The following is a 27,960-nucleotide window of genomic DNA, read 5'->3' as shown; positions in this document are numbered from 1 at the left end:
CAGAAAAATCGCTATGAGATTTACATTGGCCTCCTGAAAGAAGGGGTAAAGGAGCTTCTCAGCGGAGGTGAGAATGAGGCACCAGGACTGAAGAAATCCCACTCAAGTCCTTCATTGAATCAGGAGTCTCCAGTTAGTGCCAAGGTGAAACGCAATGTGTCAGAGAGGAAGGACCACAGGCCAGAAACACCCAGCATTAAGCAGAAGGTCACTTAGTGTGGAAATGACAACTAGGGGAACAGCCATGCAGCAAAGTACCGGTGGTAAAATTTTTTTCATTTAATAACCTGTCATTCATAAAAACAAGTGCATCTGCCTGAATGGGGTGTTAGTGACATTTTCTATTGTATATTTTGCTGTTTCTGTGCAGATTGTGGGAGATGTCTTTGCTCCTGCTTTGCTTTGCTTTGTTAATTTATCATTTAGCAGTTGAAGCATTGGGACATTTTTTTGTGTTGTTCTGTTTCTAAAGGAGCTGGGGGAGGAGTAGAGCTCTGTGATGTATATTCTCTCTCTTCCCTGTTGGCATGTGGCTTTCATCTCTCAAGTCACTTGTCACTTTATTTATGTGGTGGGTGAGAAAAGTAACTGGACAAATGCTGCAGTTCAGTGAATGCAAGCTGTAGCTGTGAGAAGAGCTGTGCAAATGGGCAGCTGCAGAAGGATGGCTAGAGCCTAGGGTGCTGGAATCACTGATTTCCCGACAGTGCAATGCATGTTGGTACTGGAACTTAGCAGCAGGTGCTACAGGAAATAGTCACTGTTGCTTAACATTATTGCATTGACCTTGGACCCACAAGCACAAAGGAATAAAACCTGGAGACCTCTGGCAATGCTGGAATGACAACTTTGGAATAATTTGTTTACTTCCTTCCAAGCAAAGAGTCATCTTCAGAGTTAGCAAGCTGGGGCTATCCAAATTCATGCTATCTCTGCTGGCAAGGAGATTAGGAATTACCCAGTTGGAAGACTACCTAGGCTTTAAATTTATTTGCAGTGAAGGCTGCTGTGGATGTCAGCCAATATTATTGTATTTTAAAGACAAAGGGCTTTAGTGTAGCTTTTAACTATATGCTCTCACTTTGCTGCTGTATAGAGCCTTATGATATGTTGTACCCTGATGCTCCCCCTTCTAGCAGTTTCCTTGTTGGTGTGCACAGATAGGTGTCTGCAATTTCTCTGCTAGTGACAAAGTACTTTGCCCTTTTTCTTCAGAAAGGGATTTTCCTCATCTCTCCATTTTCCTGCTTCAGCTCACACATAGATGGAAGAAGCTGGTGCAGACTGCAGACGGGGACAGACAAGTCCTCACTGCAGGCCAGGGTTTGATGATGTCCTGGCTACTCCATACCTGGACGGCAGCACAAGGCAGCCTCAGCTTTGTCAGATCCTACCCTGCACCCACAGGGTACCAGCCCACCTTGCAGCTTCTGTGTACCGTACACCAGGTTTCAGAAGGGAATGCAGGACTGGGAGAGACCACCCTGGGTAGAGCTGGGTACCTGAAAGCACACTGTTTGTGCCACAGACCCTTCAAGTGGCTAGTAGTCATCAGGCACAGGGAGTAGAAAGATGAGGTTGAAATTATTTTGCTGCTTCATGGCTGCTCTTGCCAGGGCAGTATTGTGGATCTGCAGAGAATGCTGACTCACCTGTTATTGAACACTCTGGGTTTTAATCTCAAGTTGGATTCTGGCCCACTGGCTGAGCTCAGGAAGGTCTCTCCCATTTTGACTCAACCTTCCCCTGTATGCAGCAGTGCAACCAAACCAGCCCTGCTGCAGAGCACCTTGGGAGATAATTTTGAGGGCCCATTGAAAATTGTGTGTTGCTGTTATTTTTGTTGTGCCTGGCACAGGGCAGCCTTACTGACGGATGTAATTCTTAATGCATAAAGAAACATGGAGATCAATGCAAGGCCTGTTTAGAAATGCGTTGTTGTTTCGAGCCCAAGTAGTTTTAGGGCTACACATCAAAAAATTACCACCTGAATGGATTTGTACTCTGCCAGACTTCCCAAGGGGTCCAAGTCAATCAATCTGGTTTATTGAACTGCCACAACAGTGGGCAGGGCAGGAGGTGATCAAAGAGAAAAGGACCTTAGCAGGCACCACATGACTTGCCTCCCCTCTGAAGACCACAATGCAACAGCTTTCCTGATGCAATGCTCACCGCTGGCTGTTACAAAGACATTACAAAGACATCCTTAGATGCTGGGAGGTGCTGGAGCAAATCAGTCCTTGCAGCCTGGCAGCAAAGCCAGATGGGAACTGCTACCACATTGGAAAGAATCAATCATAGGGTGGCGACCTTAAAGATCTTCAAGTTTCAACCCACTGCATGGGCAAGGACACTGCCCAGAGTTCTCAAAAGATCTGTAGTCTGCCAGTGAGAATGGCCAGTCTGTGCTAGAAGTCAGGAGGTTAACTGCTAACCCTGGCAATATTCCTAAAAACTGCAGCATCATGAATAGAAACCATCAGTGCTTGTGAAGTGCTGGGTCTTCAGAGGGTATGCCTGATTACTACTATGGAACAAAAGTTCAGTCCTCTTCCTGTAGAAGGGAGATGCCTTCTGCTGCTGGAGCCAGAGTGGTGTGGTGCAGCATGCTATGTTAGGAGACACCATGTAGACAGGTGCACGATAGTGCTCATTGGGAGGGGTTGTTTGAATTAATCAAGTGTGGTAGATCAGCAGATCATGGAGGAGAAACATATCCAGGAGACCCCTGCAGCTGCTCATCATGCTCTGTTAAAATAAACAAGCAGAAGAGAGAGAAGAAATTAACTTGGGGAATGCTGCATGCACATTGAGAGGAAAACTTGTCCTGACTTAGCTAACAGCGTTAGGCAGCATGCATCAGAAACAAACAAATACACAAAAAATATGTGCAGATTTGTAAATGGGCCCTGCTTGGCTGTCAGGACAGGCTTATCTGGATAAGCTTTTAGAAGGCAAGCTGTATCATGCCAAGGAAACTTCTTGTGATTATGGAGTGCAATGCTTTAAAGGCAAGGAGGTGACATTTACATTTTTATTCCTGGCTTTTAAAATATTCTGGTTGCTACAGACTGCAGGTAAATTGTTGATCTCAAAAAGAAATTAACTTCTGTAAAATGCTTTTCCCAGCTTTGACACAGAAACTGGATAATTCCTCTTCATAGCCATTGCAGAGGATATGATTTGAAGCAGTAGGAAAAGTCAGAAAGTGAACTGTAGAAGTGATATTTTTGTCATTATTTATTCTCTATTTCCATGTGTACTTGTAAACAAAGGAGGGCATATTTTTAAAGCCTTGTCTGGGTTCAGCAAATGCAGTTTTTCACTGCATTTTTCAGTCATTGTACAATTGTTGGGCTTGACACACTGTAGGTGAGAATGCTGAGACATGCAGATTACTTTACTGGAAAATTGTCAGGTTCTGCTCAAGTTTCAATTAACATAATTTGCTCCATACCTTTACAAATTCTAGGCATCCTGGATATGTGTCTGTCAACCTTGAAGGCTGACAGAAAAGGTGATCTTGTTGCAAAGGCCTGAGGCTCCTGGACTTTCCTGGGAATAGGATCATTACTAAGCAGTACTGTAATTTGCTTCCTCCCACCCCAATCCTATTGTAAAGTTGGGGAGGTTGTTCTCAGGAGGCCTCAGAGATGCATCTTCCTGCATGGCACCACTAAAATTCTGGCCAAAGAATTTTGCCTTTCTTTGCTGAAATGTTTGCCTTTAGCAGAGATCAGTGCTCAGCGACTCAGGAGCTACTATTGCAATGAAGGATACTCTGCTGGTTTCCAGCCTTCCCCCTGGACCCACCATGCTCCTGAACCTGCTCAGGGCAAGCAGGAGTTACAGGCAGACCACCCTGAGCTTGTATATGTGCAAGCCAGCATTTGTGTCAGTGATTCAGGGAGGTATCATCCTTCCTTGTCATCCTCTCTGCTGCAGCATGCAGCTGTCGCTTAGGCAGAGCCTCTGCCTGCATGTTGAGAGGGGGGATGCAAAGAGAGAAGGGTGGGGCCAATGGCTCCCTGCATCTTCACTCTTAAGATGCAGACAGGGGGCCTGAAGGGACCCATGCTGCACTGAAGCATTGGTGGTTGCTCACCCTTTACGGGCTGGATCATCTCCTCTCCACAGGAGAAGAGGCACAAGAGGACTTCACCTGACACCAGAGTGGTGAGTGAGGACAAAATTATCTTGTCTCCCCACTCAGCAACCAAGGCAGGTGAGATACTCTCTCCCAAAGCCAAAACCTCATTCTCCTCTGTGATTAAGCAAGATGCAGGGGTCTAGTTAAGCTGGTTTTTCTTCAGTAGCAGCTCCAAAATAGACTACCTGGGCTGTCTGTGTGTTTGTGTGTGTCTTGCAGATAAATCACGCATGGACCAGTGAACATGACTACAGCTTTTAAATCCCGTATTTTTGTTGTTTTTAATTGATGAACAGAGATAAGTCAGCCAGCAGAGTGATTAATACAGTGGAGCTGTGGGGGAACACTGTTCAGCTGTGACGCCAGCTCAGACAGTTTTTCATCTGTAGCCAGCCACTTGTAAATGCTTATAAGAAGCTTTCTAAGGGCTTGTAACAGTTCATCCCTTAAGTGCTTTCCCTCTGATCTTTCCTACTCCCAAGTTGTTGTCTGTCCAAGTTTGGGGGCTGCCCTGTAGAGTGGTGCTCAGTGCAGCCATGCTTTGAGCAGGAGTTTGGCCTAGCAGACCTTGAGACTGGAATTGTTTGACTTTTCACAGCTCCAGTGCCTTTTGGAAACAAGGCTGGTTGTTCTTCTGCCTTAAATAGCTGATTTTTTTCTCTGATAGGGGAGTGAGGTTCTTGCTTGATAGAGTAGCTCTTCAGTGAGGTGGTAGTTGGGGCAGTGGCGAAAGTCAAAAGTGGCAGAGGTTTCACTGGGCTTCTGAGGCATTGTATGGCAATGTTCTTGAAAGCAGGGCAGGCTTTTCTCTGCAGATGGCGTACAACTTACTGTGTCTGCATTCTCCATTCCTAAATCAATTTTGCCTTATCACAGTTAGTCTGACAGCTCCTCCTTCTCTGTCAAGCTTCTTCTGTCTGTCATCTTAGCACCTCAGCTGCTTCTGTGTAACAGGTCACTTTCTTTCCAGGCTTGCAGAAATCCAGACAACGTGACTGCCCCATCTTGCCTTGAGAAAACCTGCTCTGATGCACTGCTGCATTGTGTGGATAACTCTGTGAAGAGCTTTTTCGTTTTGTGTTTCCCAGCCACAGTTATAACTGGGAAGTGTGAGACGGAGTTTTAGACTGTCATGATCCTCTAGCATTATGCGGCAGGGATGCAAGGTCCTCCCTCTAACACTCAGACCAGACACTTCTGACATTCCAAGTCTCCTTCCCAGAGGTCTCAGAGGCAACCCATGCTGTGGGGAAGCTTTGAAACAATGTTTTGCTATGAATTGGGTACTTTTCAAATCAAGCCATATATTTTGCAGCCTTCTGGGAAGCTGTATATAAAAAAAATATTAGTGCTGTTTTAAACCAGTGTCTCACAGGCAAGGAGAGATGGTATACTAGTTGTTGGAAACACCATCTCCTGCAGAGGCGAAGGCCAGGAACACACCTCACCTCAAGCAGTCTTCCAGCTTGCTGCCTGTTTAAATCTTCCTGAGTATTGCTCTCCCCAGACTCTGGCACATCACATCTTCTCCGAGAGGGGAGTTATAAAGTCCACATTTCTCCATAGAGCATGACCAGAGCTCCCCAGTTTGTGTTCCCAGCATCTGATAGCTAGGCTGCCTAGAGCAATAAGCCAAAGAAGCTGTCTTAGAAATTTCCTCGAAAGAGTCAGTCTGCAGCTTGTGCTTTTCAGAGGGTATTTTTAGTACATATAGAAGCAGTATGCATGGCCTCTCCTCTTTTGTCTCCCAGAGCTCTCCTAGCACCATAGGTGCAGTATACTGAGCTGCTTCACTGCATGGGACTGGAACATTTCCTTTGTCAATCTCCAAGAAGATTATTATAGGTATGGGTTACTTCTGGGGAGATTCTGATTGGACTCATGGAGAAAATTTTTCACCATGGGAACAATTAGACACTGGAATAATCTCCCAAGGGAAGCTGTGGACTCCTCTACATTGGACACTTTAAAGACTTAGCTTGACAGGGTGCTGGGGCACCTAATTTAAACTATATTTAACCTAGAAAGGTTGGACTGGGTGATCTTTGAGGTCCAAGAGATTACCTAGAATTGCTGGCTTCCTTTTCCACCTACACTCTGCTGCTGGAGGAGCTGCCCCTACCACCTGCTGCTTTTCTCCCTTGCAACAGCAGCACCCTCATCCGGGTGTTAAGAGATTGTTTTAAGTAAGAGCAAGGAAGACAGCTCCTGGGGGAATGGGTCCATATGCTATGTGGGTGTGGGCAACATTGAACTGAACAGTGAAAGGAGGCAGGGCCAGCTCTTTCTGAGAGAAAGCACCTCACTCATCCATTTTGTTAGCTGTGTTGAGGCTGCATTTTAATTATTTGTTAGAGCACTTCTCTTAGCAAATGCAAGCTATGGCTTTCCCAAAAGTCCCATCACCATTGGCCTAACTTTGGTCCTGTAGTCAGAAGGAAAAAAAATTAGGACAGTCCAAAGCATACTTTGTCTTCCCCTTTGAACAATGAACTACTCTGTATAAAATATAAATGTCTAAACAGTGAAGGACTTCCCATGGCATCTGTTGTTAAATCTGTGCCGCAGATCAACTGAGGTACAGGCCAGAGGTTTATTTGGACCGAGAAAAAGTTCATCATTTAGCACTTTCAATCCTTGCAATGCTACTAACTAGAAGAGCGAGATTTTTCTCTGATGTAAACTGCTGTAATTAGTAGCCACTCTATAGTGGTGGTCCTGTATGTGACTCACCTACATGAGACCAGCACATCTCTTTGTTTAAGCCGGGGAGATCTGAGCTTCGCCTTCGGTTTCAGCTTCACCTTGGAGAGATGTTTGGTGCAAAATCTACTGACTCCCCTGAGCCTGTTGCTTGGAGGGGGACAATCATTGATGTCCAGTTGGTATTACTGCACAGGGCAAACACTACTGGTGATAGAAGTCTTAAATCACTTGCATGCTTATGAAAACATGCTCAGTGCTGTCAAATTCTGAAAGACTATAGGATGAGAACAGGGGTGGATTGTGTGAAGTTGGATAAAGAACAGAGCTTTTTGGCAGTTTGAAAACTTTAAAATCACTACTCTTTGTGTGCGGTACAATCTAAGGTTTACATTACTTGATGAATGTGTTTAATTGATGCCTATAGATGTGTGTATGTATTTCATAGGTATATTAGGGCTTCTGTGACTCAGCACTCCAAAGCCTGTGGTTCTTTCCTAAGGCTTAATTTGGTCAAAGCACTTCAGCAGCTGCAAACTTTGTTAGTATGCTTGTTCTAGTTTTTCTCAAATTAGGTTAAACAGTCATCAGGGCTTTCACAGATTTAGGGTGTCCCTTGAGCTGCCTTGATCTCCATGTGTTTGTCTGCCAGGGCCTGTCTGTTGTTCTGCATGTGGAAAGCAAACAGATACATTAAGAGTCCAAGCAAGGATTACTGAGTGGGATTTTCTGCTAGCTCAGCACTGGGCTAACTCTCTCTTTGTTGATGTCAGCCAGTGCCTGCATTGGAAGCAGCTGTGGTGACTTCTGAAAACCACACTCTGAGGATCTAATACACAGCTTTACTTCAGAAAATCTTGACCTTTCTCTGTGAAAATTCAGCAAGGGGACATCATGTCCAAAACTGTCCAAGCAGGACAGGTGCCTGTGTTGTCTCCTGCAGATACAGCTGTCTGGCATTAGTCAGGGTTTCTTTCTGTACATACTTAGAGGAGAATATCTGGCTCATCAGCATGGAACAAGAGCAGCAGGGCTGAAAAATCTCTCGTGGGCATCTTGTATGCCTCCCAGAGGTTTCCCTTGGGAGGTATTAACAATTTTTTAGAAAGTGGCTGGTATTAGTAAAGACTTAAGGAAACCCAGTAGGTTTTCTTGTTGCACTCTTGTCAGAACAATACTAGCATTATCTGCATTATACTTGGAAAGTGACAGTAAAGCCTGAGGGTGGGATTGTTACCTAGAGTCATAAAATTCTTCTGGTGCAGCTACCTTGAAGCCCTTGAGCAAGGTCAGTGAAGCCAGTTCTTTGTGCTTCACTAGACCATGGCCAGAGCATATCTGGGGGGACTGAGATATGAGCAGACTGCAACTCAGGATAAAGAGGGACATCCCCATCACCCTCCACTGGGCAAGCTGTAATCCTTTTTAAGGCACTGAGCTTCTCCCTTGGGATAGCACTGTTGATCTTAGAGCTGCAACTAGGAAGTGTCATTTTCCCTCTACCTGAGCTGTTGCAGAGCTGTTTTCCCTTAGGCCAAGAAAGAGGACTGAATTATCAGTTATTGTTGTGTGGTACCCATATGGGAAGAGTAACTCTCTGCAGTAGTAGAAAAAATGCTCTGCTCATGCACATACACACGCCCTGTGCATCTCTTGCATGCAGAAATGACCTGACAGGGCCTGACAGCAGTCCTTGCACGACCTTTCCTCTGGGTGGCCTCCTATCCCTTTTGCTAGGCACAGGAACATTCTTCCTGGTAACCTTCAACACAGTTTACTCATCACTGAATTGCTAGAGTGTTTTTCATCCAACACACTAGAGACTCAGTCCCAGTCTTGCTGGTTTGTTGTAACTTCTTGATCTGCTGTGAAACAGCGTTGAGATGATCACTGAATCTTTTCAGCAGCATGAAATTTGCTGCTCTGACTCTTGGAGCTGGCACTGTCTCAGGCTTGAGTCTGTCCTGCCATCAGGACACCCTGTCCTGAGAAAAGCATACTCGGCAGAGGGCAGAGTCAGAGCTGTCTAGACTTAAGTCACCCTGGTTCATAGGAGGTGTTTCTGCATGCTGCTGATGTCCATAAGGACATATACTTGCTTGCACAGAGATGACATCCTGAAGCAGAGTTGTTGCTCTTCTACAGATACCACAGGATGTTCTCCCTTATTCTCTTTTATGTAACTGGTACTAGAATGATAATTTCCTGATAAATGAAGGCACTTAATCAGTCCTCTTCCCCTTGGAAGAAGGACTTTTGGGGATATTGTTATATCATTTAAAATAATATTTTGGAATTTAAGTTTACATTGCTTTATTTTTCACTTGAGCTGACTGTATATAAATATTTTCCTCTATTTTATCATTGCTGATAAAGTAAGCTGATGGTATACAGACAAATAATTTGCCTTTGATGTATTGAAACTGTGAGAAATAAAGTAGACTTCTCTCTTGTGTCCATGTTCCTGACTATAATTCTGTTCCTCTGTGTTTTTCTAAGTTGGAATAAATGTTGCTTACAGGCAACAGAAAGCCTGCAAGCTTCCCAATAATTTTTATGTAATTGAAATCAAGCAACCCTAGTGAAGGATCTCACATATGTGTAATGATATATGTATATGTACAAACTTTAGAAAGAAATAAACCAAATGTATTTCATCTGCTGCAGCTGAATGTTTTTTATTGGAGCCCTTACCATTGCCTTCCTATTGGTAAGAACATGAAGGTGGCTTTACTAGCTCATACAGCAGCCTCTGGCTGTCCTGCTCAAGGAAGATACAGACCAATTAGCTGGTGCAGTCTTTCACCAGAGCACCCTTCTGAGTTCTAGCAGTCAGCAGTTTCAAGGTTTGCTGAGCTGGAGGGTGCTTGTTCTGTCTGTCTTGGAGAGGCAGTCTGGACCTGAATAGCTCTGCCGGGGCAGAGCCAGTGCTGCCTCACACAAATATAAAGCAAATTTTCCTTTCCAAAGGAAGCACAAAGAGGCGTGTGATGGAGGTAACCAATGAGACAGTGGTACTGCATGCACACAAGTCCTGTGTGAGGTGGTCTGGGGCATGTCTCTCTTCCTTTTGCACCTTTGCAAGAGCTGGCTTCTCCTTTGGGCTGTTAACAGTGTGTATAGTCTGCAGACTTACCACCACTTAGCTGTGAAGAGTTGCCAAGAAGAGAATAAACTGATTAAAAATGAGTTTGCTAGCACATGGGTAAGAAGAGGTTGCATCAAAGAGCTGTTCTGAAATAATTGGGAGTTGAACTCAAAGTTTTTGTGATACTGTTTGCTTGAGGGCACTGTCAAGGTTGGTAATGGCTGTTGGTTTTGTGGATGCAAAGCAAAACCTATGAGAAGCAGCAGATTCAGACACTAAAGGAAAAGGAGTGGAGAGAGACAGAAATGGGAGTGGGCAAGAAGTGATGGCTCTTCCAACTGAGAGGAAGCAGGCTGAACAACACACATAAAGCATATAGCCTTGTGCTTGTCATTCTTGGCTACACATAGCTCAAGGTGGGAACATAGGTTATTGTGTAGAAGTCATTAACACGGCAAATAAAGAGGATATTCCCAGTACCAGTTGGGGTATGAAGAAGCTTTACAACAGGCCTGGGAGCTTGTATTTGAGGACAGTAGTGGGGAAGATAGGGGTTTTTTCTTACCAAGATTTCAGTGAATGTTTGACCATCTTGAGATGGTTGTTTCTTAGTATTTTTCCTCCTAGAGACTCAGCATATTGCCTTTAGATTAAAGACCTCCAGTACCTGAGATAGGAACTTGCTTTTTTTCTTTTTTTTTTTTTTCCCCACACTATGCCATGGAATGTCAGATTCTTTCATTGTTGTTCTGTCCTGGTTACTACAAAGCACTTGAAGACTTTGGTTCCAGTGCATTCTCCTGGATTAGTAGAAATATTATGAAAAGACTAAACAAAGCAGTGGTGAGGACTGGTGGGACTATTTAACAAAGATGTATTCAGTGCTTCCTATGAACCCAAATGAATGTTTGAACCATGCCTAAATGTTAATGTCCATGCTGCTCAACACATCTTCTCCTATTTTGTCTTCACAGCTGACAAAGTTAACATAGCTTTTTCTGGTGATCCCTTTCTGCCTACAATCATTGGTCCCATCACGTTGCTCACAATGCATTCTACTAGAACAAAATGAGAGAACAGGTGCAAAGTGATAGATTTATTTATTTTTTCTGATTGTCTGTTTTCTGCTCAAGCTTCCAAGTACAGAATATAATTATTAAGTGAGCCTTGAGAGGTCTAGCAAGTGAATCCTCCACAGTCCACAGAACCATCACTTACCTGGCTATTCATAAATAATGTAGCACAAGAGAGCAACTTAGCCCATAAGTAAAGCACAACTTGGTCTGAAATTGTCATGGGTATCTCTAGATTAGAAATGGGAGAAAAGTTCTTATCCAGCAGAGTGCTAATGTACTGCAGTGACTGCCTAAACAACATGGAAAGGGCAAAAATACCCAGGAGGTTTTAAGGTGGAGCTTGAAGGGGAATGAACGAGGTTTGTGTCTGTTACAGAATTGTCCTGGTTGGGAAAGACTTGTAACATCAGTGGGTTTGACCGTCAACATTCCCTCCCCCCAGTAAAATAAGATATATTTAGGTCACTGAGCCCACCAAAGCATGTCCTGAAGTGCATCATCTACATAGTTTTTAATTACTTCCAGGGATGCCAGGCTATTGCATATTCTAGCTATTTCTTTCTATGTTTGTTACTGAATTGATATTTTGCAAAAAAATTTTTCTAACCACCATACTAGCTACTTCTCTCAGAAAAACATCCATGCTAAAAAATACAAGCTACTTCATAAGAGCTAGCCACCATGCCAGGTTTGCTGTCATTAACTTTTTGGAACTTCTGGTCCCATTCCACAGCTTGCTTTTGGGTAGATCAGGTATGAAGATGATGTGGGTCTTTGTGTTGCTGGTCTGCTCTTGACAATGAGACACGAAGACAAGAAGCTTAATTGGGATGAGGTGGTGGAACCAAGGTGAAGTAGACTACTTTGTGTTGGAGAACATGTAAGGTAAGGTGTTGCTGTAATGAACTGCAAACCTGTGGGGAGGTTTTTAGCCCCTGTTTGCTGGCAGGATGCACCAGGGATACTATATAAGTCTGAGATTGCTCTATTAACAACTGTGGAAACACCAGTCTTTGCTATGGATGTTGCTGAATTGGGCCAGAGAGAAAAAGTAATGAGGGACACGTTGTGTTTTAGGGAGGAGCTTGGACAAAGAAAAAGAGGTACAAGGATGGCAAAAAGGTTGTTCCAGAAGTAGAAACCATGATGAAAAAATCAGGTGAGGAACAAAGGACACAGGAATCTTCTTAAAGGAAGAGTGCAGGTGCTGACAGACAACAATAATACTAACTTGCAAACCTGAGCTGGCAGGACTCCCACTGGGCTTTCCATCAGGTTTGTGTCTGAAAAACTTGGTGTGCAAAGGTCTGTTGCAGAGGGATAGATTTCCACCCTGGTTATAGGTTATGTAGGGAGGGAAGGGTGATGGATTTGTAGATGAATCATAGACATGTGTGAGTCATTATATTTAAGAGTGTTAGATTAGCAGCTTTATAATTTTGTGTAATAAGGTGGGAAATAGTATAATTGCAGATTAGCAATAGTGATGTGCTTGTATGATAGTCAGTATATTGATTAAGTAATCGATAATAATAATAGACTGACTAGTTACATCTTGATCTTGTAATCTAAATGGAGGGAGATGCTTCCTGAAATAAGTTAAATGGGGAGAAAGGCTCTTGGCTCTAAGTTCCTACTTAGTCCTAAATTGCTTCAGCCACAACAAATTTAATGACCTAGATGACTACAAGGACATTTTTAGGAATATCTGAATTATGCAGGAACTGTGTGGCCACAGGCTAAAAAGAATGACTCTTTAGAATGCAAAAATAACAGTAAAAAGGACATGTTGGAAAAGCAACATCTGTGAACTAAAATTTGAGAGACAGATTTTTACGGTGTGCAACCATTATGTTTTCTTGAAGAACAAGCACTGCTTGTTTGCACATGTAGAGGCGCTGGTGAGCCTTCAGCTTTGCAGTCTTGAAATGTAGGTGAAATGTTCTGTGCTGATGAATAGCAGACTGCAGAAGAAGGCAGAATATAGCACCAGGGACTGAAAACTGTGGAAAGAAGGCTGTAAGGACGGTTTGCCCAAGGGTAGAGCAACTGGGAACAACACACAGATTCGGTTATCACTGTTAAAAGGCAATCCATTAGTAAGAACAAAGCAGCCACCTGTGAAGATCACTTAACACCTCCCTTTGCTCAAGTGCTTTTTTTGGTGAAAAGTTCTCATTCCTCGACTGTGTGCAGAGGCACTTTCAACACACTTAGGACTACCTGCTCAGTTAGCCAAGATAAATATTCCTTCCTGTGCTTTGGTAGCTTGTAAGACAGCAGCAACCCTGGGTCTGTGACTGGTCTGCTGATGGGGAGTGGCTTTGCTGGAAAGGGTGGAATAAAAATTCCCCAAACCAAGGTGAAGACTATTTCGCCATGACCACTATACTGAGATTTCAAAAGGCAGGAAGGGAGTGATGTGGTTTGTTGTCCAGCTGGGAGTCGTCTTTCCAGTCTGCCCCACCTTTTGATGCTGACCTCAGAAGTGCACAGTTGAGATGCTCTGTCAGCTCTTTGGGAAGCTGAATACTTTTAATCATTTTGAGCATCCTTCTCCCAGGTGATCAGTGTAAAAAAGCACACTTTCTATTTCCAGGGTAGTTCCGACTAGGGCCTGTTATCCAAGATGTGCATATCTGAACACTTGTGGGTACAGTCTTCAGCACAGACACACTCCTTGTCATTTGAGAAGTGGTTTTGATCCAGTCAGTGATGGAGATGCTGCTGTGAGGGTGGGTGTGGAGAATACTTCTGTCAAGCCAGAACTGCGTGTGATACCCATTTCTCAGTGCACGCTTTCCTTCCTAGTCCTGTCCCATTTGGGGCTGAACTGTGCTGAACACCCATACGCACAAATAGGTGGATGGAGCCAGGGTCATTACCACCGTTTTATCAGAGTAATAAAGATGCTAATTACTGCACCATTGGCTTCTCCCAAAGATATACTCACCACAGCAGGAACTTGCAGTGGGCTGTGCATGGAGTGGGGACACTCTCTACGTCTGGGCTAACTGTCCTGCTGGGACAGTTTTGTGGGGGCCTTGCAGCCAGCCAATGGTAGCAAGCACAGTGGAAAACCAGAGTCCCCATAATTACAGCCATACCCACGCTACGTTTCTCAGGCAACTGAGGTGTGGGTGGCAGTTAGAAGTTTTAGTTGTTTCAGGAGGGGGAAAAAGCTCATCGGTGCAAACAAACAAACAAACAAACAAATGCCAAAAAAAAGCACCCAAAAAACAACAGAAAAAAAAATCCCAAAACAAAGCAAAAAAAGAAAAGATGGGCTCTCTCTCTTTAGCTGCAATTCTGACTGTGCTTTAGACAAATTGTCAAAACCTGCATTCCTGTTGGCAGAGAGACAGGCTCCCTGGCAGGCTGATTAAACTGTGTGTGGGCAAAATGTAGGCAGACAAGGAGCATCAGGTAGCTCAAAACCTTGAAGAGTATTTTTTTTCCTTTGCTGCTGTTTTCTTTTTCTCTACAGACTCTTTGCAGGCTAGTTTCTGACCACCCCTTGATGGTCTTTTGGGGCCTGATCATCCAGCTATGGGAGCTGAGAAGAACTGGGAAGTCATTGAGGCAGATGACCATGGTACAGAACCCCTCGCTTCTGGTTCACTGGCAGGGGTGCAGGTTACCGTTGCAGAACAGTAAAGGTACTGGAGAGACCAAAAATGTTGGGCTACAGCAATAAAAAAGGGAGGTTTTGCTGATGGATAGGTAACCTTCTTCTGTGAAGGGACCAGCCAGCCACAAAGAGATGTGCTTCTCATCCAGTTTCAGCCTCCAGGGGAACTCTATCTGCAACAGCTCCTCTGAGGACCCATGCTATGCTTCAGTGAACTGCACTGCCTTCCTCCAGCCAGTTGCACTGGGTTCCCTCTAGCTGACACCACAAGCAGCTGCCCAGCAAGCACTGGAACAGGAGAGTGTGAGACATCAGCCTTCTCGTGAAGCCACTGCTTAAATCATGCAGTCACAGCTATTCCACTGCTTTGTGTGTGAAGACTGGGGACTGTAGCATTGTTCCCAAGATTTGTGTGTGCCTATCATGGTGGGCACCTTCATTTTGTACTGACTTGCTTATACATTATTTATTTGGTCTCTCATAATTTCCCTTAGGCCTTGCATGGTCAGTGCATGGTCAGGAAGGTAAGATGAGTTGACTAGCTTTTGGAGCCACAGCATCCATTGGGTGAAGACATTTAGGCAATGTAATGGCTGAGCTTCACTCAATGTTGCTCCATTTCCACATGGGAGATGATGCCACCACAAAGGGCTGCCACTGGATAGGTGCACCTCAAGTGGGGTAACTCTGTTTTAAATGGGTGATCTGCACAGCACTGAACAACTGACATTGACATTGACAAAAGATCTCAAGGCCAAGGTGTGGGGCATCATGATACAGAGGCAGGGTGGCCTCCAGGCAGCCTAGCTTCCAAAGCAAGGCTAGCTGAATCTCTTTTAAATCTGAACATGCAAGATTAGTCCCTTTTTTTAAATCTCAACACAATTTGATTCACATCTTTAGCTAATTCCTCTTGAACTTTCTAAGAGATCAGGCACAAACAACACTCTAGAGGTATTTTGCAGCCCCATGGGCTCTTCATGTGCTTGTGTCTGACTGTCAGGGCCTCCTTGCCAAGGAGGGGCAGCAGGTGTCATGCAGGGGCTTGCATGTGCTGACTGTGTATTCTGGGCCTCAGACCATCATGACTAAAGAAAAGGGTCTGGTCCTCCAGGTAGGAGCTACCTGGAGGCTGAGATGCTGTCTCCAGGACACAACCCCATGATGGTTTCACCCTCAGCTTCCCCAGGAGCAGACTAAGGCTAGACCTGTGTGTGTATGCCAGTTCTGTCTATGCTATCTAAACTGCACACGCTTCAGGGCAAGGGCTTTGGCATTGTACATAAATAATAATAAATAAATAAAAATAAAAGAATCCATAAGATTTGCACACCACTTGGCATTCAGAGACTGGTGTGACTTTATTGCCAAGTACAAAAGGCCTGGTATATTTTTTAACTTGTTTGAATGTGTACCTGGCTTTGAGTCACAGAAGTGATTGCTCAAAAGATCAGTCTTTTTCCTCTGACTCAGCAAAGCTGATTTCTTTAATTTGAGGGGCTTGAATATCCACTTGATTCAAGCATTGAGGAGTTTGGCTTCAAATATTTTGGATGCTGAAAACATGGTGATGGCAACTGACCCCAGCTCTGGCAAGGTCAAGGAAAGATTCTCAGGCGATACTGGTAGAGGACATCTAGTGACTCATCACCTGAAAAATAAGCTTTGTGGTCAGTGAACTGTATGTTCATTGGAATGTCTAACCTGGAAAAACTCTTGTAAACTTGCTTGATTCATCTCTTATCTAACTGTCTTTTAAAAATGAAGAAAAACAAATCAATCCCATTTCAAGGGATTTTTAGGTTTGTCATTCCACTCCTGGGATCCCTGATTTTGCCACAGGACATTAAAATAAGAATGGAGGGGAAAACCCATTCCCATCCTTGTCTATTTAGGTGCCTTCTGTTGAAGTACAATTCTTATTCATGATTTTTATTCAGTAGGTATGCCTTGAGGCCCCTTGTCCTTGCACCACCTTGAATGGTGAAATCATAGCACCATTTTAAAGGTGGAAAAGACCTCTAAGATTAAATGCTACTATAGTTATTGCTGTTCCTCTTTTGGCTGTGATGGGAGTGAGAAAACACCAAATTTGCTTAGCTGCTGGTAGTACTTGTCTCATCAGAGTATGTCATCCTTTTGTTACCTGTGCCCCTCTGTGCTTTTATCATTGTGCTGACTGCCCACATCACATTATATCCTCTCCTGGTGCTATTGCCCCCCAGGGGTGGGAAATGAAGCACAAGGCACCCAAGTAACTCCATCATCTTGGAGTTTGTGAGCACATATGGAAGGTGAATTCCCCTCTCCCAGAAAAGGCGGTATATCACTTTGTGTCTTTTTTAGCTGCCTTGATTATTTTGAGAGTTTCACCTCCTTTATTGAGATCATTCCTTCTTGATCTTATTCTTCATTTTTGCTCTCAGCTTGCTTAGCTCTCAATTACCATTAGAAAAAACTTTGCTGCTGGCAGATTCTCTCTAATTATGACTAACGCCTGTAGCATATGTTCTGCTCTCTTAGCTGCATGAAGAATCCCCCTTTCAGACAAAGCAGTAGAACTGGATAGATTTGTCTGTGATCATTTGTGCTACAAGCCATCATCTGAATTCAGAGCACTGCAATGCTGAGCAATGTATAAGCCTCCATGCTGACCCAGTGGCTTTGACCCCAAGGTTTATACCCAAGCTAAAATTCAGAGTAGGAGGTTTATCGGACTTTTTGCCATTCAATGATGGTTGAGTCAGGATGCACTGTCTGCAGTCAGGATGAGTCTGTCTGCAGAGCTTGAAGGTTAGCAGACAAGAGTTAAGAAAGATGAGCAGGCACACTGTGTCTCTTTTCCCATGGTCAGATTGCTACTGTTAAGGGTTCTTGAGCAGGAAACAAAAATAGAGGCTATTTGGAATCAGCTTGGAGGTTAAGTCTGCTCTGCTCTGGCAGTGGCTTGCATCCTGTCAGGTGAGGAAAGGAAAACACAATTTGAAACAGACTTAAGTTCTAGCCTCTGTGTTTTCTTGCTAAAGCACAGCATAAATTATGTATCATTGGCCAAGTCTCCTCTTTAATTTCAGTCTATAAGCAATCATAAAACATTCAGTTCTAATATGAAATATTTAAGTTGTTCTCTGGTTGTTTTTGAGATCATGTATAATTTAAAGAATTCACTAACAAGGAAATCATTAAACATAGATATGTCAGACATAATAAACCCAAAGAGGAGGGACAAGAATACTGAAAATCAAAGGATTTAGCAAAACCCTAGCAACATATTTTAAAAGCAAGATTTTTCCCTGGGTATTGAAAAGAAGAAATACTCCTCAATTTTAAGGCTAGAAATTGCCTTGTTGGTAACGTGCTACAGTCAGTGATGCTCAGACTGCAAAGCACTGGATGGAGTTATTACTGGTACTAAGCAGTCATCACATCAGATGAGTTGTGTTACTTTACTGTGTGTCTTAGTGTGGTGAGTCCCAGATTTGCAAAGGGTGTGCCAGAAAACATTACCCTGTGGTTCCCACTTTGGAGTTAGGAAAGCCCTGATGGAAAGATTTCAGGAGATCCACCTTGTGTCTAGATAAACTGCATTTCCCTTGAAAAAATATGTCATGCTTGCTATGATGTTGTATCCCGGATTTGTGCCCAGATTTGTGCTGCATATTTTGTACCTTTTTCAAAAACAACACAAGAAGTCCAACAGGATTAAAGTGAGTTCTTCTGAACTCTACACTGCTATACACTTACTTTCTAGATGTGTCCCCAGACTGCCATCCTTGAAAGAGGATGATGGTGAGGTGGGGGTGCAGAGGGAGAGCTTTCACGCTCAAAGCACCCCTTCCTCGTTCACAGACCCTGAAACCCACTAACTTTTCCAACTCATAGAATCATGGAATAGTTTGGGTTGGAAGGGACCTTAAAGATCATATAGTTCAGACCCTCTGCATGGCCAGGGACACCTCCCACTAGACCAGGTTGCTCCGAGTGCCATCCAGCCTGGCCTTGAACACTTTTAGGGAGGGGGCAGCCACAGATCCTCTAGGCAACCTGTTCCAGTGTCTCACCACTGAGACAGTAAATAATTTCTTCCTAATATCCCGTCTAAATCTACCTTTCAATTTGAAACTTTTTTCCCTTGTCCTATCACTACAAATCAGATTTCATCTCTGACTCTTCTCAAAATGCAGCTGTGTCAGCATGCCTCCAAGAACACCCTGGTCCTGCATGCTTCTGCTGCCCCACAGCTGCCACACTCCTCACCATTTGCCTTCTGGGTTTTCAGGATACCTGGGTTCTCTCTGCTGGGGCACAGCTGCAGTACTCTTGCCAAGACTCTAGTCTCACCTGAGCCAAGATTATAGGGGTACATCCTTCTTGATTCAGATCCTCAAATTGCTCACTCTTACCTCTCTCCCTGGCACCCTCTAAGATGCCCTGAGCTGTGTAGAGCTGTTGGGAAATCTTCCCTGTGCCCAGCTGGTGGGCAGGGAGGGGATGCAAGAAATGCACCATGCACAGAGCACAGCAAGTCGTTTACCAGGCTCCTGCCAATGCTGTGGGAGGGGTCAGGAAGGTCACAGCATCAGTGAGCAATGCTTCCCAGTGGCAGAGGGACAAGCTGATGTCTAGTCTGAGCAGCCACACAGGTCTGTCTGGCATGACAGGGATGAGGAATTAGTGTTGCAGCCATGGACGCCCTTGGGGAGGGAGGGGAAAAGGCAGGAGCCCCACAGACATGCCAGAGAAGAGCTCAAAATGTGCTGCCAGCATGCAAAAATCCCTCTCAGCCCAAGAGATGGTGGTGCTCTGGGTGGGCAGCAAGGGACATCTGCTGCAGGAGGGCTTGAAAGGCAGAATGGGCTGAAGGGCTGAAAAGTGGAAAAGAGCTGAAACTCAGTGCTGTGAAGAAGTTGGGGTCAGAGGACCATGACAAGTACTCCCAACTGTCAAAAGGATGAGAGATGGCAGCAGGAGCTCAAGGAGAATATGGGGCAAGAGCAACCAGGGGTGCATGGGAGAAACAGCAGCATCTCCATCCCTTGCCCCAGTCCTTGGCCTTGAAATCTTTTGCTGGTGTCAATGTCAATAGATCATGTCAGTTACTCAGAGCCCAGAAATGGATGCCACATCACTTGAGGCTTCCTACCTGAGTATGTAAGTTGTGCCACAGTGTGATCATTGGATTGAAAAGATCAGAGAGGTGGCAGAACTTGCTAGATGGAGCTTGACTTTTTTCTGTTGTCAAAAAAAACCTTGTTGTTATGATTACTCACTTTTCTTTCTTTCAACTTTTAAAGCATTAATCTATCTAAAAGCCAGATAAAATAATCAGCAACAAGTTATGCTTCTGCATAGAGATATGAATTTCTGGAGAGCCAAACACTTTCTTATTATTTCTGAGAAGGCGAGTAGCCCTGAAAAACCTGGCTCCCTGTTTGTTCTTGTAGTTTCAAATTTGATGCAGCTGGAGGTTGGGACAATTCAGTGGTGGGAGCATTCTGCTGGATTAGTGGGACAATAGACACAGGAGCAGAGGAACAGCCTGTGCATGGCATCACAGCGGCTAAGAAAGGCATATGTGAAATAATCTCCTCCCCCTTCATCAGCCATGCAGGCATACATCTCGATTCTTTCTTCCCCAGTTGGCTTCAGCTTCAGGGGGCAATGAGGAATGGAACGCTGTGTCAACAATGCAGACACTGATTGCAAAGGATAGGGAAGTCCTTGGTGAGGTGTTTAACATTCAAGCCCTGTGCCTGCTCCAGAAGAGCCAGGACTTAACATTCTTTCTGAGCAAAGGGAAAGGAAGGATGGAGTGGGGCAAACCATGGTGCATTTTAAACAGCTTTGATTCTGAATTGGTGTTTCATGTTAAATACCATGATTCATCACAATCTATTTTGTTAAGCAGTGAGCAAGCAGCAAGTCTAGCAGCTGAAATGATGTGCCTAAAAGACTCCTGGCAGGCAACCCAATAAGCAAGTGTTTATTAATTCTGCCACAGAAGCCATTTTGCACAGTAAGACCTTTATTCTTTACTCTGACAAATGCTCACTTAGATGTAAATTAGCTGAAAGTGTGCTTCTCTCACACTGTAAGGCTGAACTGGGAGTGAAGGTTTGCCTCCCACAGAAGTGTGGAAAGCATAGCAAAAGCCCTGAGGAAAAAATATATGGCTAAGATTCCAGCACTCCAGGAGGTAGTATTTTTCCTTTTAAAATGAGGAGGAAAGAAGATAAAACCAAAAGTTCCCCCAAGGGATATAAGCATGATACAACTGAAAAGCCATCCAGTGCTGAAATGGCAAAACAGCAGCTTGCCAGTCCCATTTACCTCCCATGGAGCATAATGCGAAAGAAGTCACAGGTGAGAAAGGTACAATTGAGGTGCTTATTATGCCATTTAGCCTTGTATTACAAGTGGAAATTCCCTGCACTGCTCCTGTAGTGTGCATGTCTGTGTAATGGAAGAGACAAGCTTTGCATTCTCATAGGGGATTTTAAGATGCTGCCCTTGATGCCTCCCACTGAATGGTTAATTCCTCCTTAATTTTACAAATGTATCTAAACTCAGTGTAAACGACTGACTTCAGTTTCCAGCCATTGGTTCCCATTGTACCTTTCTCTGATCAAACTGCCTTTCACAATCCAGAATTTTCTCTCCCACAGGTTTTGCACTACAGTCATGGCCAATTTAGTTACTTTTTGAAAAGCTCAACAGGTTGAGCTGTTCACTTCCTCGCGTTGCTGGGCATCTGCTCTGGTCCTAGCCTCAAATACCCATTCTTGTTTACTCAATGTCTATACTCACGGGCATTTCAACATTTATGGGACAGTGTGTGTTCCTTCCCATTGGGTGCAGAAACAACCATAACTCTTGTCCTACCCATTGCCTATCTGCAAAGACTTTGCTCATAATACCTGGTGCTGATAGCTACAACAGAGCAATGCATTTTTTTCTGGAGCTTCACAGTGATCTCTGCATGAATTGCCTCAGGATGGATATCTGGCTTGGGCTTTAAACTCTCTGAACTTTATTTTGCCCTCAGTTATGAAAACAGGTGGCAATGTTCTTTTCTGTTCCCCAAAGAACTGAGGCATACAGATTTTCTTCTTCCATTCTAACTGAAACATACTCCCAAATTCATGAAAAATGATAGTGGTGATACAATCAATGTGAGCCCGTGCTTGGCTGTTTGTAAAGTCTGGATGAGAGGCACCTTGACGGTTGTGCCTGGAAACATCTCTACGTACATCATTTGCAGTCTCACTGCGTGTGACATACCCTTGACAGCTTGCAGCCAATGCTCACTCCCTTCTGGAATCAGGTTTTGCCAGATCAACAGCAAATCCTGAATGGGGTAAGACTACAGACAGATACAGTAGGTGCTGTGTTCAGTCTGCCAGCAGCTCAACACACCCACAAAACCAAGCCTAACAAGGTGGTATATTGGAAGGCATCAGAGGTGAGCAGGAGGTAGTAAGCTGTTGACTACAACAGCTGGCTAGATGTAGTATCTACATAATGTCTTGGGTTTTCATTCCCATAATGACATAGTGAAGCAGACGGTGCTTAAATGCCTGCTGCTTGTGGCTAAAAGCAGTGAAAAGGGAGGGGGGCTGGGCAGGTAAGGGTCTTTCTGCTCCTCCCTCTGTCCAAAGAGAGCTTTATGCTCTTTCTTAGATGTCAGGCTCCCTCCATTACCCATGGAGGTCTTGGTTCTGGGACTCCTTCTGTAATGTACTGCTGTACTTCTCATTCTGGCAATATACAGACACCTTGCTCAACTGTGATTTCTCTAAGATATGGACTGTCCAGCACAGAAAATAGAGTAAGGAGAGTGTGGGGGGAGCCAACACAAAAGGCAGAGTGAAACTTAAAGATATATGATCATATGTTTCTCCAGCTATGCCATTCATGCTGGGAGCTCTCAGTATTCACTGTTGGGAAATGTTATAAGAAGCAAGACACTACAGCTGGTGGAGCTAGCACATCAACATTGACTACTACCTAATTTCAGATGGTTAGGCACCTCTGACAATATCACCCTGCTGGTGACAGTGACAAAAGAAAATAGGACCCAGAGGTGCCAGAACAAGGAAGGCCATCTGAAGGTCTCTTTGGGAGTAAGGAACTCTGATGTTCTGTGGCCATTGCTGGTGGACTTCTGACTGAGAGAGGCAAATGCAGGCCCATCCTCTTGGGAGCTGGCAGACACTGCTCTGTTCTGTATTCACCTCTCCATCAGCTTGATCACAACCCCAGGATCACTGCAGCCCCTTTCCCTGTCTGTTTTCAGCTGTCTCAGATTTTTACAAGCTGTGTGCCTCCATTTAAGCCTGGGGTACACACAGAGTGTAGGGCCTGGCAGCACGAGCAACCCTTGTTTTAATCCATGATGGAAAGCCCTGCTCTATGATGGCACTGAACAAAGGAGACAGAAAGCAAGTGTCTTCTGGGAGTTGGGAAACAGGCAAGGTTGAAGCTTCCTATCTAAACCTGACCCTCATTTTCTTGAATTAAAACTAGGCCATATATCAGCACACTTTCAGCTGTGTTGCCAGAAGCGAGAGGCAGGAACGCAGGAGCTGGCTAGGACCCAGAGCCTTGTGTCTGACTCCAGCTGCAGTGAGGAGGGAGTGCTATAGAGGAAGGTGTGAGAATCCTCCAGTGGTTTCTTGCTACACTGGAGATTCCAGAGGAAGCAGGGATGGGAAGTAATGAACACTCTGGAAAATACTCTCTATTGATGTGTTAACTCTTGTGTAAGTGCTTGTCTCAGTGCACTCCATCTCCAGAGGTGAGATAGGGGAATACATAGAAAGAGTGGTAGTTGCCTCACGAATATAATGTACTAGGGACTTCCATAGTTTAGTTACATGTTTTGTTATTTCTCTTCATGTGTTTTAAGCCTATAATTTGCAAATGTTTCTGCATCCTTGTGTTATTATGAAAGTGGAATTACCCAGCTGCTCATCCACCAAGCCATTTGATATTTGAGGCATAGTTTTAAATTTCCACTTATGACTCCTCTTTCTAAAACAAAGTCCTGATCCTTCAGTCCTCTTTCTAAGAGGCTTCTTATACATTCAGTTTGTACTCACTCATAAACATTCCCAGGCTAGAGCATAATTTCACCTAATCACTGCATATTCACCTTCTGGGTAAGTTTGGAGCTGTCCCAGAGTGCAGGCTGCACACCAATACTAGGTCTAGTTGCTGCTTTCCTCACTATTCGTTCTCAAATGGTGAAAGCGAGTCAGCTGTTAGATTTTTCCTACAGAGCTAAACTGAGTAATACTTGTGAAGAGAGAAATCTCTTGTTTGCCTCCACCTCACTATCAGCTGCAAAAGACATCCTTTACGATCTTTCCATCACACCAATCTACTCGAGCAGTCAAACCTTCCATTTAGGTGCCAGTAGGTGGCATTGCTTACTCCTTTAAAGGCTTGAAAACTATGCAAAACATTCGACCATAGCTTTACAGGCACCCTGTTTTAAAGTCTGACCACCTTTCCCAACACTGCAGCAGTGTCCAAAACCAGTGGCTAAATTTAGGCTGGAAATTAGTCTGGTTTCTAACCAGCAGAGGAATGAGTTGTTGAAACATTCCTGTACTGGAATTCCAGAGACTTAAAAATTAGGTAGTTTATGCTGTAACATCATAAATTTGTGAACAGGATAGCATGTCATCATTACCCTCGATATTAAAGAATTACAGTCCATATCACTTCTACAAGGGTGTGCTAATGCTGTCTGCTCAGTGGAGCTGGGCCACTGGCACTTACAGCAACCCATCTTGCATGGGGTTGCAACCATGGTTGGAATCATGTTGTGTCACTCCATGCCAGAGGCTGCCAAAGATGTGGCTCTGCCATCTTTCTTCCCAGTGGAGAGCTATTTCCTGTCCTGGAAGTAAAGAATATGGGACACCATTTCTCTATCCATAAAAAAACTGGAAAGTTTTCCAAGTAAATGTTGAAAGGTCCTGGGTTTGGCACTGCAAATGCAACTTTGCTAATAATCAGCACTCCAGGAAAAGGAACTTGGCAGGCTAGGGACAGCGATGATGCCATTGCAGGAGACAACTGTCTATAACCTACTGGGAGAGGAGAGGCATATGAGCAGAAAGGCAAGCAGCACAAAGGCAATTGGAAACGTAATTGGTAACCTCCCCCAGAGTTGTCCTTCATCCAGGAAAAAACATAGACACATACACAACTCCAAGGAAAAACTCACGGTCTCTTGACTCTATGGGCAAGGAGTGTCCAGGAGGGCCCTCCCAGCATTCAGTACCACTAGACTAGATTTATATAGAAGAAGGTGTATCTTTGGGCCACTCCTGAAGGAACTACTGAAATGTACAGGATACATTAAGTGACATGCCCAAGATCACCCCCCACACACACCTGTCTGTGAAGCAAGTGGCTAACCATCATGCCATTTATCTTGACTCAGGGAAGTGGAGGTCCAAGGACAACTTTTTATCCAACTATCTCTGTGTCATCACATCTCTGACCAACAAACACAAGGTGTTCCATTGCAATGGCTAATGTGATATACCTTAAACATGATGATGAGAGCCTGTGTTTTTCACCTGCTTCCTCTGAGACGATGCCATGGGCAGAGGGCAGCCTGTACAAAAATGTTGAGCACACCTCTGAAAGAAAACTAGGCCTCAGTCAACCCTGGGCTACTCACCACAATCTAGGAGTGTGAGAAAAGTTACAGGAGCTGGTCAAAGCCCATTGTTCTGCCATCCGTCAGATCAGTCTGCTTCTTGCTGTCAGGAGGATACACTGCACATGCCAGTCCTCTAGCTCCAGCATCCAGGATGACTCTGCCTTTCTTTGCATAACAAGCAGACAACTATTTTCTCAGTTATGCATGGCATCTGACATGGGATGCATGCAAGGAGTTATGCCAGTGGCTAATAGCAAAGACAAATAGGCCTCTCTTGGCTGTATAGCGATCTTCTCATATCATGTGCTGTCCCTTTCTTCCAATTAGGAAAGGCTTGCTGGAGTTCACATCTGCTCTTTCAGGAGTTGAAAGAGCCTTCATGGACCAGGCTTTATGTGGTCTCTCCTGTACAGCCGGGATCTTTAATGTAAACCACTGAGATGGCACCCTAGGCCTTGATGAAGTAGGAGTGAGGCTCCTCTGGCATGGGAACCTGAGCCACGTGGAAGACACCCCACTATCAAGAGTTCAGGACACAGACACTTTGTGCCCTTTCTCTCTTCACTGATACCTAAAGGTCCTATGTGCTATCTCATGCTTCAAAGTGCTTATCAGACCTGACCATTTTGTCCCCTGAACACCATCTGTGAAGAAAAAGCAACACCTGGAGAATACATTTCCTTATGAGATGACCAGATGACTGTTGTAAAATGCCTTTCAGTTTGTATAATATCCCTGAATGAAGTATATAATTAGCATCAAACAATGTTCATTGTGAATTAAAAGACTTTAAATTCCATTGTATTTAGTGGAGTCTACTCATCTTATAATTTCATGCTTTATTTTTAAATTGCAGCAAAGCAGTGGACTCTATTCTTCTTGGAAAGGAATGTATGACAAGTTCTGGGATGTTCTCCTGGGTGGAGTCAGATTGTCTTCTCACATAGTAATTTTACCATTTTTGGTTGCAGACTTAAAGAAAATTTGAGGCTGATTCAGATTCCTAAACACATGTACCCAGCACCATTTTAGATATTCCTAGGGTATAGGATATTCCTTCCTACCAAAGTAGGTAGATCATGGTACCTGCAAGCCTACAGGTTTCACAGACTTTGACCATGAGATACAACTTTGGTAGCTGGTCCCTTTGTTACGCAATATTTATTGTTTCTTGCATTTTCAAGTGTCAATGGAAAAATACTGTCATTCTCTAGCACTGGAGGAGTTACTGTGAAAGTAGTTTCTTGAGCTAATAGTCATCTCATCACCTCCTTATATTATGTCATGTTGTCACGGTTTTAACACTGTCCTGGCAATTAAACGGAGTGACAGATGCTCTCTATTAATCTCTCCTCCCTGATAAACAAAGGAGAGAGAATAAGGGAGAGAGACTTATGAGTTGGAAACTAAACTACACAATTTTAATGAAACAGTAATGATAAATAGGAAAAATTAATACATCTATACAAATATGCAGGAAAATCGATACCACCTTCCTCTCCCCCTTCTTCCCCAGTAACTCTCATGTCACCCCCAAGGCTGCAGGGCAGCCCTGGGAAAGTCCAGGCTGGACTCCTGGAGTTGGCAGCAGACAGGAGCTGGAGGCAGGAACACACAGATATGGGCTGGCACAGGTCAGGACTACAGGCAGATGAACGGACAGAATCCTCTCAGGATGCCGAAGGAAGCAGGGAACGGATGAAGAAAGGGAAGCAGGAAAGGCAGTAAGGGTGGGAAACTGGAAGCTGGAAACCTGCTTGACCCTCGTGATCCCTCAAATTTATACTGCGTATGACGTGTATGGGATGGAATACTCTGTTTGGTCAATTCTGGCATCTATCTTGTCCGTTCCTCCCCAAAGGAGGGCTGCAGGTGGGACCTCTTTATTCCTCTTGGAGGGTAAAATGTTCCTCAGAGCTGAGCAGTGTCCTTGGCTCTGCATACCAGTCTCTAGCAGTAGCTATAAACATCGAGTCCTAGAAGCAGACACTGTCTGAGAAACTTGCTGTTAATTTCATCAAGTGCAGCTACTTACAAGAGACTTAGCTAAAAGCAAAAGTAAAAGACAGAAAATCACCTTTATCTTGGCCCAAACCAGGACACATGTCCAGAGCATCTCAGCCAAAAAAAACCTGCATAAAAATGGCAAAAGAGAAAGGAAGGGCTTCTATGGTAGGAAAATATGAATTAAAATAAATCAGTGAATGTACAGCTTGTCCAATTTCAGAATAAGAAGCTACATATGCCTCTCTTTCACTTTTGTAATCAAAGAGCTGACAGCCAAGTAGAAGGCAGCTTTTGCTTCAGCAGAGAACAGAGCGATCTTTTTTGTTTGTCTGTTTTGTTTGTTTGTTTTTTTTGTAAAAGATGCCTCTGCTTTCTTTTACTCCGTGGTTAGAAGTCCCACTCCTCCACCTGTGGTCATGATGGCCTTAGCTACAAATTTCATAGGTCAGGCTGACCTGCATAAGCCTGTTCTTTTGACTGAGAGTGTTCTCCAGAGGCAGCAGTGGAACAAAACACGTCTCCTCAGACTTGACTGGGACAGTGCTCTGCTGTTGGCAGCCCTTCCTCAACTCTGCTTTTTGTCTTGCAGAGTATATCATCACTTCCATGATATCCACTCACTCA

The 27,960-nt window shown here is 44.2% G+C and overlaps 2 protein-coding genes and 1 long non-coding RNA gene across 19 annotated transcripts in view; 2 read left to right on the top strand and 1 right to left on the bottom strand.

The window, feature by feature from the left end:
* PSD3 (pleckstrin and Sec7 domain containing 3) overlaps positions 1–9,510 on the top strand; it is a 140,678-nt gene extending 131,168 nt beyond the window's left edge. For all 17 annotated transcript variants that reach the window (XM_071730611.1, XM_071730609.1, XM_071730605.1 and 14 more), the window contains one exon: positions 4–9,510. In XM_071730611.1, the coding sequence (XP_071586712.1) occupies positions 4–216 (213 nt within the window). In that variant the 3' untranslated portion in view covers positions 217–9,510. The remainder of the gene's footprint in view (positions 1–3) is intronic.
* The window catches only part of KIF2A (kinesin family member 2A), a 289,833-nt gene that overhangs the window by 62,761 nt on the left and 199,112 nt on the right, over positions 1–27,960 (bottom strand). The gene's annotated exons all lie outside the window — the stretch shown is intronic.
* Positions 11,425–26,123, top strand: LOC139789939 (uncharacterized). The gene is made up of 3 exons (XR_011723306.1): positions 11,425–11,902; positions 20,093–21,011; positions 25,657–26,123. It is a non-coding gene; the product is annotated as an uncharacterized lncRNA (long non-coding RNA).

Source organism: Heliangelus exortis, chromosome Z, assembly GCF_036169615.1.
Source record: "Heliangelus exortis chromosome Z, bHelExo1.hap1, whole genome shotgun sequence".
Classification (NCBI taxonomy): domain Eukaryota; kingdom Metazoa; phylum Chordata; class Aves; order Apodiformes; family Trochilidae; genus Heliangelus; species Heliangelus exortis.
The sequence above is the reverse complement of the archived record's forward strand: the minus strand, read 5'-3'. Positions and strand labels throughout refer to the sequence as shown.